Source organism: Enoplosus armatus, chromosome 7, assembly GCF_043641665.1.
Source record: "Enoplosus armatus isolate fEnoArm2 chromosome 7, fEnoArm2.hap1, whole genome shotgun sequence".
NCBI lineage: Eukaryota > Metazoa > Chordata > Actinopteri > Centrarchiformes > Enoplosidae > Enoplosus > Enoplosus armatus.
This window is the reverse complement of record NC_092186.1, coordinates 8,271,506-8,283,132: the sequence shown is the minus strand read 5'-3', so window position 1 is coordinate 8,283,132 and position 11,627 is coordinate 8,271,506. Positions and strand designations below refer to the sequence as shown.

Genomic DNA, 11,627 nt, shown 5'->3' with positions numbered 1-11,627 from the left:
TGAAATCTGATTTCCTCAAGTGTGTCAGTGTCGGTCGGGGCTGAAGACTACGAGTTTGAAAATGATAAAAATCTGGAGGTGGAGGTTTGAGCTTCCCAGACCTCTGTAGCCCGCTCCACATCTCTGCTTGAGGCTAGGGGCTTGAGGCTACATTAGCCGCTAGTAGCATAACACACCTGAATCTGGGACCGAACTGTCTGTGGTCAAGTTGCATTGTGGGTAATGTAGGTTTGACAAGGAAGAAGAATGGGTGGAATCAAAAAAGACGATATCTCTGGTTCTCCTACATCAATTTTAATCATGTATTTTAACTGTCCATCAAGAGTCCGACTTCGATGAAGCAAAACTATTAATAAAGCCATTGATTACAGCTTGTATACCATTTAAAAAGGGTCTCCTAATTAGAAAATGGTACCAGAAAACACTTCATGAATACATTTAGATACATTTATACCTGAAAAACTTGTAACACCACTCCTTTCTCTGGTCCCTGTATCCCAAACCCTCTCTTTCCACCCCATCTATCCTTCAGGACAAGAGAAACAGAGACAAGGACACGGGGACGTACAGTTTCTCACGGAGGAAACTCGCCAACCAGTCTACTTCCTGAGATCACTACTGCAGCTGTCTATGAGCTGCACTGAGGCAGAGGAGTGGACTTTCCAACAATCCTGACACACGGAAAAATCCTGTTGAAGCTCCCAGCAGCAGCAGCAGCAGCAGCAGCAGCAGCACCATGTCCTCTCCTTCCCTCCCCATGCCCTCTCTCCCCCCCAGCCCTCTGGCCATGGAGTACCTAAACGACTTTGACCTCCTCAAGTTCGAGGTGAAACCTGACACTCCTCCTCTCCCTCCTCCGTGTTCATATCCCAAATCTGGCCTCCCCCACGACCCCTCCAGCTCCCCGTACACCAGCCATCCTCCGCAGGACTCCAGTTTGAGCTCCAGCCCTTACAACTCGCTGCCACCCTCGCCGACGCTCAGCGACGCCCACCCGCCACCTTCAGGATCCTCCTCCCTCTCTTCGTCATCCTCCTCCATCTCCTTCCCCCTCTCCATCTCCAACAGCTTCACCTCCTCCGGCATCAGCTCCGGCTCTCAGGGGAACGTGGAAGGCAGCCCGGCCCACGGCGGGCCTCAGGGTCCCACCCCGGCCTCGCTAGAGGACCTGATCTGGCTGGCAGCGCTGCAGCAACAGTTCGGAGGCGAGGTGACGGGCCCCGCCACTTTGCTGGGGGCCTTGGGAGGAGTGCCAGAGCGAGGGGACAGAGAGAGGGGGCCGGTTAACGGCTTTCTGGGTTGTGAGGATGCTGTGGAGGCTTTACTGAACTCAGCTGCTGCAGCTGTCAGCTCACAGGTAACACATCTGTGATTTATGATTCTTCTCTCTTACACAGAATGTATTCATGAAAGGTTTGACTTTTATCTTCTCCCCTCTCCTGCCTCTTCATCACCCTCCGTATCCGTTCCTCTCCACAGTTTCCAGGTCTTTCTCAGAGTTCGAGCAGCAACCTGGGAGACTCCAGCAGCGACAGCGGCGGTGACATCTCTTGCGCCAAAGGGACAGACATGTGCCATCGCCCGCTCGTCTTCCTCTCATCGGCCCCTCCCTCGCTACCCAACGCCGCCCCCGCCTCGGCTCCCTACCCGCAACCCCTCAGCCCCCAGGGCCGCCTTCATCACCACCAGCATCACCATCATCAGCACCACCCGCACCACCCCATGCATGGCAACCATCACCATCATCACCACCCACAAATGAATCAGGTACACACAGGGGCGTCACTCGAGATTCAGATTGGGTGAAATAGGTTGATGATGACGCTGGAAGTGGAAGAGTTCATCAATAAAACAATAGGAGAATTTTTCCTGGAGGTGAAAGACTTGATGTGAGAGAACAGTGACACTGGTCGCATTAGAGGGCTGAGCGGAAGGAGAGAGGGATCGTGCAGTGAAGGATTAGGATTAGGACATTAGAACATGGTTATTAATGTCGGCGTCTATCTGAAGTATCACTGTAAGGATCGCTCTCTACATGGCAACAATAAGTGAAGCTAAATCTGTCTTGGAGGGCGCAAAGAACACCCACTTAGCATTTATAAGCCCTATATAAACATTTAATACATGGTTTATAAAACACTATAATGTTGTTTAAAGTCTTAATGTACAGTATTTGTCAGCAATAGTAACGTCTCGTATGAAGACATATTTTATATTATTACAACTGTGTTTTACTATATTGTCATTCATTATCTGTTCATACACCTGCATCCAATTATAGGTTGCCCACAGGAGGAGTTGTTACAGTTAAAAAGATTTTTAAAAAATCTGTATTTCAATTTCATTTTATAACGAGCTTTTAACATTTACACAAGCCAGTTCTTAATCTTTCTTTCAGTTCTAAACCAATTAAATGGATAATTACCTAAAAAGTTTAAATGAAGAAACACTTTAAATGACCGAATGTGCTTGGAGGTGAAATCACTTAATCAAACCCAGGCTTGAATGCTACTTTCTGAATGTGATTTTAATTGGTAAACAAACCTTGTAATCTGGGTTCTGGTCGATCAAGATGTCTGGCCGGATCTCTATATGGAGCACAGTGCGAGCTTATGATAATATCTGCTATTATTGCTGTGCGTAATCCTGATAACTGTCACCCACACTTAGTCAGATTACATGACAGATTATGGACATGTGGTGTTGAAATGTGCCCCCTGACAGACACACACACACACACACAGGCATCACATGTCCACCAGTCACATCGCAGTTATATATTTAAGTCTGAATCTTGGATAAATCCGCTTCACACTCATCTAAATGTACACACTTCTCAGATCATTTCTCAAGCATGTGTCTCGTTGCCAATTAACATTGAGCATATTCTCCCTGTGTGCTTCCTCCATCTGTTCGGCAGTGTGGGGCGAACGAGCGCTTCTCTGATGAGCAGCTGGTGAGCCTGTCGGTGCGGGAGCTGAACCGACACCTGCGTGGCGTGAGCAAGGATGAGGTGGTGCGCTTGAAGCAGAAGCGCCGCACGCTAAAGAACCGCGGCTATGCCCAGTCCTGCCGCTACAAGCGCCTACAACACCGCCACGCTCTGGAGTCAGAGAAACATGTGCTCACACAACAGGTACACACACACACACACACACACACACACACGTTCAATGAGGTCATTCATTTCCTGGAGACTTAACCCTAACCACTACTTGCCTAACCCTAATGTTAACCACTGACCCAAAAATCAGCCGTTTCCCAATTGGGGACACGGCTTTTGTCCCCAGTTGGACAAGCCATCCCCGTTTGGTTTTTAGTCCACGATGTGTCCCTGAAGGTAGCCTAAGTCAGAAACACACACACTCTCACTGACAAGCTTGAGGTTTCCTCTCTCAGTGTATGCTCATCCAAGCCTTATCTGACCCCAAACTTAATCCTAAATCTAATTTAATTTTAAAGGAGGTGAGGACAGCAGAAACATCCAGTGTGTGACACTCTGACAGTCCTAAATTCCTTAAACTTCCTGACAGTATATGGCATGAATGATAAGTGGACATATTTGCACTGAGGCTCAGCAAAGCACAAAGAAATGTTAATCTCTTCTTTTTTTTTTTTTTGCCCTTCCTCAGTTGGAACAGCTACAGTGTGAGCTGACTCGAGTGCTGAGGGAGAGAGACGCCTACAAGGCTCGCTACGAGAAGCTCCTCAGCACGAACCACGGCATCGGCGGCGACGCCCCACCGACCCGCACCAGCAACCCACCTTCCCCACCCCCTGACTACTTCCTCTGAGTTTAACCCACAGGGAGAGGAAGAAGAAAAGAAAAACACAAAACACAGAGGAATGAGTAACAAGACCAGCCAACATGGCGCAATCAATGATGAGTAATCAGACTTGGGGAAGAAAACAAGGATGTGTATGTGTGTGTGTGTGTGTGTGTGTGCATGTGTGTGTGTGTGTGTGTGCATGTGTGTGTGTTTGTGTGTGAGAGAGAAAGTGAAAGAGAGACATTGGCAGGCAGTTTTGGGGCTATACAACTGTGAAATCCACCCTTGAATGATTAAAGGGGAATTGACTGTTAATTCATAGGGTTAGACTCAGCTCTAGGCGGCTTCACGGACTCAAGTTTTACTTCACTGTGAATGATGGTTGCACACAAACTCGCTGAGAGCTCTTTCGCTTGTGATATCGGTGCAACAGTGGACAAACAAGACTATGAAAGTGGAACGAAAAAAAGCTTTATCTCGCATTAAAACGTATCAATAGTCCCTGACACCGCTGACCATATTTATCTATGCAATATTATATAGCTGCAATGTACTCACCAAATGAGTGGTTGAGGCTCAAACTGTAGTTGTGTGTTTTTTTTATAATAAGCTGCTAAAGCTGCAGAGGTCTGAGTAGTGCAGTGGTGCTGGATGTGGAGTGGTCTGGGCTTGGATAAAGTATCCACGGCATGCAGTTGTATTTGCCAGCTAATATTTCACAGTTGCCTACCAAAGTGTTTAAGCTCACCAAGACTTGTTATTCTTTGTAAGATGAATAATCATAGATTAAAGAATGTACAAGGATACCTTTTCATGGGAATCTTCCAGTGATTGTGCTAAATGAATAGTGGGGATATTGCTCTTGTGTTTTTGCAAAGAAATCTACCTTTTTGCAAGTCGGAAATGGCGACTTATGGCCATTAACAGCGACAGAAAAGACTTGCTGCTTGCTCTCAAAGATGGGTTTTTACATGCGAGGAAGTGGAGCCGGTGGTGTGCTTGACTAAAGTGACCGTGCACGGCAAAAGAGAGAAAGAAACCCATAGCAGCAAGGCGAAAAAGAGTGTGGCATGATTTGTGTGGCTGTGTCCAGTTCTCCAGACGAGAGAAGCTATTTTTGGGCAAATTAAACACCTCTGTAACAGGGACTATCACCAAACTTACGCAACATGCGACACCACAGAGCTGGTCACTGTGGGCTCGGGTACTGTGGGCTACGGATGCAACAGAAAATTAACGGTGCAGGGATAAAAAAAAAAAGAAATGCAAAAAATCTCTTTGTGGAGACACCTTCTTAACTGTCCCATGAAATCATTGCCAGGGTTCATGCATTAGAGCTATTTATTTTGTTTGGGTGTAGGTTACATAAATTGTTCTTTTATTTATTCACTTATTTATTCAGTATTTATTGTTTATTTATGTACTGATTCCAATTATTTTACTTTACTGGTTTTATTCCATTAGCGTGTATTTTTACTTTCCTACAGTTTATTATTTTATCCAATTGTGATTAGACTTAACATTATTACAAAAATGATGGCCATTATCATGGTTTCCTGCTCCTGTTGTAGTGTGGTTTCATATGCATATGAAATAAACAAAGTACTTTACCATCCCTGTCACGCTGTGGTGTGTTTTTGTGCACCTCTCTTCCATTCACCTATCTGGGCATCTCCCACTTTCAGTCTTCCGCAGGCCTTTTTTCTCTACAGCTCGCCCTGCAGCCCCCATGCCCTGCTCCATCCCTCTCTTTATCTCTGTCCCTCTATAGTGAGGCAGTGACCCTGGGTGTGCACTGTTTGGGATGACCTCATCTTCAGCTCTACCTCCCTCTCTGTGTCTCTCGCTCTCTCTCTGGCCTGTATAATAGGAGCAGGATTAGGGCTATAATAGCGCCCTGGCTGCTCACTGCCGGAGTCTATTGTGGCTTTGTGTGGGAGGGACGCACCACCGCTCATGGCCACACTCACATTTTGACAGAAAACATGTCCAAATACACTCCTTGGATCAGGGACTAATAATGACTTGATTTCATAAAACGGAAATGAGCCAGTCGCTGAGAAGGTCATGTGTGTCTTCAGCAGGACACAAGGGACAAGAGGAGACAGACAGACTGGGAGACTTGGTAGGCAGGGAGTCATGGCCCTTTCTGTCAAAGGAATACCCAAATAACACATTTTAAACATATATCCCCCGAGGACACACACGTACACACTCACACAAACAAAGCCAATTAGTGAGGAGAAGACTTGTGTTATGCGGCCCCCTAGCGGCCACTTTCCATATCGCATCCATCTTCCAGGGGTCAATGAGAGCTTCGTGACACTGAGCATCTATCTTTCCACAGCACTGCTTCCTGCCTGCATCACCGCTCCACTCTACTTATTATTGAGCTGCGTGCACCTGCAGCAAACACTTGGAGCGCGTGAGCCCTCTGGGTGTAGCTGGTTTCAGTCTCTCCTCTCAGTGAGTCATACTCGGTTTGGAGAGCGGTGATGAATGACGGTGCTGACTGCAGAACTGGACCTGGGCCCTAACCTGAGGAGACGGAGTGATAGTAGAGAGAGATAGAGAGAGACATACGAGAGAGAGAGAGAGAGAGAGAGAGAGAGAGAGAGCGCGTGAGGCAGGGAAGGAAGAGAGAAAGAGAGAGAGACCGTGCTTACTTTATAGTTGCCGAGAGCCGCGTGACAGGTGAGAGATCATACAGTGCTGCTGGGGCTCATAAAGTGAGTGGGGTGAGGAGGAGGAGGGGGTTTCTTGTGTCTTTTGGAGTCCTCATTCCCGGTCGCTTGATTTCAGTTTGCAGATGCCGACAGATGTGCCCGAAGACAGGCTCAACAACGAGGAGAAAGCGACCAAGGTAGGATGCACGCACGGTGCTGCGCGAGCTCGGGACAAACAGCTCAGTATTTAATTAGCCAATCAGGTGAGGGGCAAAGTGGTGGTGTCTGATATTCTGGAGGGGTTTATTGAGCTGCCAGTGTGTGTGTGTGTGTGTGTGTGTGTGTGTGTTTTAGGTAGGTGGTGTCCTGCATTCCAGTCACTTTCTCATTGTAATCACTAAAACCAACTTTTGGCTACTTGGGGAATTATTTTTGCTCCTTGAGCGTCATTAAAGCAGCTTTATTCAGTATTTTTACAATAACACTGTATCAAAAGTGAAAATTGGCCTTACGTTCATCAGGTGGACTCAAACACGACTTCAAATGAATAACAATGTTGCTCTTCATCTGTGTAAATAACCGACTGTTTGTTCACAAACCCTGATGATGATGTTGTTAAGAGTCATTTTGAATCGGGCTTGAGACTTCAAATATTTGACAGAAAGCCTGTGTTATAGCCTAAACTGTGGGCGTGACGTTTGAAAGATGGAGGCATTTAAGAGGCAGGGAAAGTCTAATAAAAGACTCTAGTGAGTTGTACTATGGGAATTGTAGAATCCAGTGTTTGTGAAGCTTGACTCATAAAGGCAGAGTATCTCGGCCTCTGCGGCACATATTTTGGCCATTCAGTCTCTTGCAATTCCCCTGCCTGACTTTGTGGAGGTGCAATAGCAATACTAAATAGCTGGAGTATCACACCATCATGCAAACCGGGCTTTGGGGAAACACCATATCTGAATCCAAATGAGCTTTAAGTGTTAGGAAATGGAGAGAGTGTCCCTCCCTATTCCTCTCTCCTCCAGTGTGACAGTATGACACTGTCCAGCACCCCGACTGTGCGCAGAGGAAGCACTCCTCTGCCAATTAAGCACCAGCTGAGACGAGAAGAAGCTGTCCATGATGACTGCGATTGGACGTCAGGTGCAGCTGGACCTTCTGCTTCACCAATCAGCTTCAGCCCAGCCTTGGATGACACTCTGACTGTGGCTGTGGAGGGCAGACCCGATGGGCCTTTGAGAATCGCCCTGCTCGGCCAGAACGGCGTGGGGAAGTCTTCTCTGGCCATGGCCCTCGCTGGGGACATGGACAGGACTGCGTCTGTGGATTCTGAAGGTACAAAGCTTCGTGTTTGACACGACTAATGTGGCAGTATATTGCGTTGCAGTTGCTTTCACAGTGAGCAGCAGGTAAATAAATCACAGCACCCATCTCCCATCTGAGACCTAACTGCTGCTCTCCCTGTCCCTAGGGGAGGGTTATGTGCGCACAGTCACCGTGGATGACGAGGAGAGCACCATCATTATCTATGACAACTGGAGACAGGTGAGCCAAACAACACTTCCCCGTTCCCAGACTCCCTGCCCCTTGCTCCCTCATTAGGCCAGTGAGCCCTCTCTGCAGCTGTATACAGTGTGCTCAGCTGCTTTTTGGCATTTCACTGTGGTATATACATCTGCTCCTGTCAGAGGGCCTGAGGGCTGCCGAATCCTTTTCAGTTTGGATTCTTAATTTACTCTTCCTTTGTGTGCTACACATGGTAATAATGAGCTTTATCTGGAGATAAGCTGGGAAAATAATACCTGGATTTCTGGCAGAGAAAAACCTACAGCATCTATAAATCCATCCATTCATACATAAATTGGAACTTGAGCATATCCCAGCATGCACGGGGCAGAAGGTGGGGTACACCTTGGACAGATTGCTAGGACAACTAGCACGTAGCATAAGAAATTAAAGGGAAAATATATTGTTAAATGAAAGAGCTAAAACACCTAAATGAAAGGGACTACAACACATAAGCAGATGCTTCCTGCGTGTGTAGCATAATTTAGATGTGTTCACATTGTAGATCTGCAACACATTGCATTGTTTATTGTACTTGACAGCGCTATAACAAAAAATTGATGCCAAGCTCAGAGAACTGCTGTGGCAAAAAGAGGACAATAAATCTGCTGCATCTGCATCTGGCTGACTGAGGAAAGCTCATTATCAGGTTGTTTTGCACACTTTTTCCTCTTTTCCCTCGAGTGCAGTTCAGAGAGTGTATGGATGTGAGAGAGACAGTGAGAGAGAGAGAGAGAGAGAGAGAGAGTGTGAGCTGCCCACAGAGCAGATGTGCCAAATGACTGCTTAAATGTTCTTGATTTAGGTGGACGTGTTAAAAAAAAACTGAATGCAATCTGTCTTTTTTGATGTGGGAATTTGTATGTGTTACTCATTGTATAATGAGTTACATATGTTATGAGAGACACTGTAATGGTCGCCTTGTAAGGGAAACCCTTATATAATTGTAATAGTTCATCTATTTCTATCATGCAAAAGACTTTTAAATGAAATTAATGAAAATTAAATGAAAAGTCAATGGACCTTGGCGGCTCCAACTAAAGACAGGATGAGGTCAGTTTTCTACAGTATAAAGGATTCCACTCAGGAATATTTTATTCTTTGGGATTTTTGTGTCTCTCCTGCTTGGAGAGGATGAGTGTATGTGTGTGTCAGCAAAATGTGAGGTGCTATCTGCAGTAGTAATTTCTCACTAAACCACAGGGGATTTTAGATAGAGCACTCAATTGTCTGCTCTTTCTCCAGGCAGCACTTCCACTGTTATTCTGCACATAACGCTTTGACAACAATGTTCGTGAGAGCAATGGAAAGTCAAATGTCTCTGTCCAAAGAGTCATGATGGTGTCACCTGGTGTCATTTGACTGCTTTACAATGTGTCTCAGTATGTGCTAACTAAATTTTAGTCATTAGTGTATTAGTATATATTTAAATGGCAGCGACAGTATTGTAACATACTGTGTGTCTGCCTCTGTCTGTCCCTCAGGACCTGTCGGCTCTGCTGTGTGAGGTGTGTGTCCTGGTGTTTTCAGTGACTGACAGGCGTAGTTTCCACCGCACCGCTCAACTCCGACTTCTCCTGAGGGAGACTCAGCCCCAAACTCCCATCATCCTCGTCGGTAATAAGAGTGACCTCGTTCGCACGCGTGAGGTCACCTCTCAAGGTAAGACGAGACTCCATTTTCATCTTTACCATGTTAAAGATTAGTGACAGTACTGTAAAAAATTATAATTTCCCCCTGGGGATCAATAAAGTATTTCTGATTCTGATATTGCCCTTTTCCTCACCTGTTTTATTGTTTCCTTCCGTTGTGGCTTTTATCTTCACGGTTGGTGTTGACATTTTCTCTGACTTTATCTCTGTCAGTAAACACTAACGTAGGGTGAAATATGTGAAAATTTAAATGTCAGTGTCTCAGCTTCATCATGTGGGAGTGCGAAGGGAGTCACAATTACAGTAAAAGCAGGAGAGCATTCACTGCGAGTGCACTGCAGGTCCGCATTTTTAGTGCAGCTATATACAAAATACAGCCAGCATGTGGTGTACCTCCCAACTTAAAGCCCCTGAAAACTTGGTTTCAAACCTTAAGTATTTCTCTACAAAATTAAATATTCATGACTAAATAAGCAACAATCAAAGTTAAAGTTTGGAAAAAACATCCACAGTTGTTCTTTATAGAGTTGCTAAGTGGGAGGAGTTCCCATGGTTCTTTGATAAAAAGTCAAAGGTACAAGCATGTGTACATAAAAACTTCAGCGGAGTGCAGTTAATCTCTGCAAGAAACATTCAGTCACTAAGCTAAAGTTCTGTTATGTGCATCGCTAATGGCAGATGGAAACCAAAGATTGCGGTGTTGAGATAACTGAAAACACAATATGCATCTTAGGTCAATTCACTTTTGATTTGTGGATCTGGAAACTAAGGTGAAATATCCGCAGTTTGTGTAGATAAAACTGATGTAGCATCATCTCTAATATGCATTAGGGACTGCTAGCAATGAAAGTCCAACATTGCTGCAGTTAACACTCGTCACTGTCACCCTAAATATGAACTTTAAAGCCGTGACAGCTGCCTTTATTCATCTTGTCCCCTCTTGTCCCTCTCTTCCCTCAGAGGCCATGTCCAGCGCCGCCCTCTTCAACTGTCTCTATCTGGAGATCTCTGCCTCTCTGGACCACCGCACCCCGGAGCTCCTAGAGTGCGTGGTGCGGCTAGCCAGGGGCCAGTCCCCCTGGCCCCCAGGTACCAGCGTGGAGGACATGAGCGGCGGAGGCCAACGCGAGAGCATCACCTCCCGCGCCAAACGTTTCCTGTCCAGCCTGGTGCCCCGGTACCCGCGAGAGCGAGAGGTGGGCAAGTTCCTGAGGCAGAAGTCCCGCTCGTGCCACGACCTGGGGGCGCTGTGATCAGGCGCCGCAGGGAGTTTGATGTGTAGATTGTTAACAGAAGTAGCTGGAAGTGATGTAGTATACCAACAGAGAAAGGAAGAGGGAGTGATACAGCAAAGTAACAGAGGAGGTGTGAAGGTGCCAGAGTGATGGCAGGACAATGAGTGATCGTCAACAGGGAGAATGACAACAATGTTAGTGATGTTTATCCATAGGATGACATAGAGATTTTGTACACAGGACCAAACAGCAAAGAGAAGATAAAATACTGTTGTAGAACACATGTAAATATACTATAGTAGTAATACATAACTGCCACCCTCATAGCTTTGAGCTAAATAAATTGCTTTTTTTGAGTCTTGAAAAAGTCACCGCATGTTGTTATTAAACAAGTTGTCACATTCTGCCGATTTCAATGAAGAGAAACGTAGTAATCACTTTTGACAATAGTTCAAGACCAGGATAAAGTCATGACCACACACATTCAGAACTCATTAGTGGGTTAGACTTTGCTGATGATTCATGTTGTGCTCATTTACTCTCAGCCTTTGTGGTATCCATGGGGACGGTAAGCAGTAAAATAGTGAAATGCCAGCGAGGATGGAAGGGAATTAAGGCGATAAAAAACTGGACTTACAGAGCTCAGCATGGCAATAAGAGAAGGAGCAGAGAAGGAAAGCCAGATTATTGTATATAGAGAGATTGTTGCCATGTTACGGTTGTCAAGGAGACCTGGAATCA

General features: G+C 45.9%; 2 protein-coding genes across 2 annotated transcripts; both read left to right on the top strand.

Moving 5' to 3' along the window:
* Nucleotides 1-736: 736 nt before the first annotated feature.
* nrl (neural retina leucine zipper) lies at nt 737-3,794 on the top strand. Its single transcript, XM_070908872.1, has 4 exons — nt 737-1,357; nt 1,480-1,767; nt 2,921-3,136; nt 3,633-3,794. The coding sequence occupies exons 1-4, from the start codon at nt 737-739 to the stop codon at nt 3,792-3,794; spliced, it is 1,287 nt and encodes a 428-aa protein (XP_070764973.1).
* A 2,785-nt stretch (nt 3,795-6,579) lies between these two features.
* Nucleotides 6,580-10,904, top strand: LOC139288233 (GTP-binding protein REM 2-like). The gene is made up of 5 exons (XM_070909502.1): nt 6,580-6,633; nt 7,459-7,768; nt 7,905-7,978; nt 9,484-9,661; nt 10,612-10,904. Exons 1-5 carry the CDS (start codon nt 6,580-6,582, stop codon nt 10,902-10,904), a joined length of 909 nt encoding a protein of 302 aa, XP_070765603.1.
* Nucleotides 10,905-11,627: the final 723 nt, after the last annotated feature.

Excerpts from the sequence above, each read along its gene's own strand:
- nrl (XM_070908872.1), top strand. The coding sequence starts at position 737 with ATGTCCTCTCCTTCCCTCCCCATGCCCTCTCTCCCCCCCAGCCCTCTG. Across the intron at positions 1,768-2,920 it reads ACCACCCACAAATGAATCAG|TGTGGGGCGAACGAGCGCTT; the intron begins GTACACACAGGG and ends TCTGTTCGGCAG. Across the intron at positions 3,137-3,632 it reads AACATGTGCTCACACAACAG|TTGGAACAGCTACAGTGTGA; the intron begins GTACACACACAC and ends GCCCTTCCTCAG.
- LOC139288233 (XM_070909502.1), top strand. The coding sequence starts at position 6,580 with ATGCCGACAGATGTGCCCGAAGACAGGCTCAACAACGAGGAGAAAGCG. Across the intron at positions 7,769-7,904 it reads TGCGTCTGTGGATTCTGAAG|GGGAGGGTTATGTGCGCACA; the intron begins GTACAAAGCTTC and ends CCCTGTCCCTAG. Across the intron at positions 9,662-10,611 it reads GCGTGAGGTCACCTCTCAAG|AGGCCATGTCCAGCGCCGCC; the intron begins GTAAGACGAGAC and ends CTCTTCCCTCAG.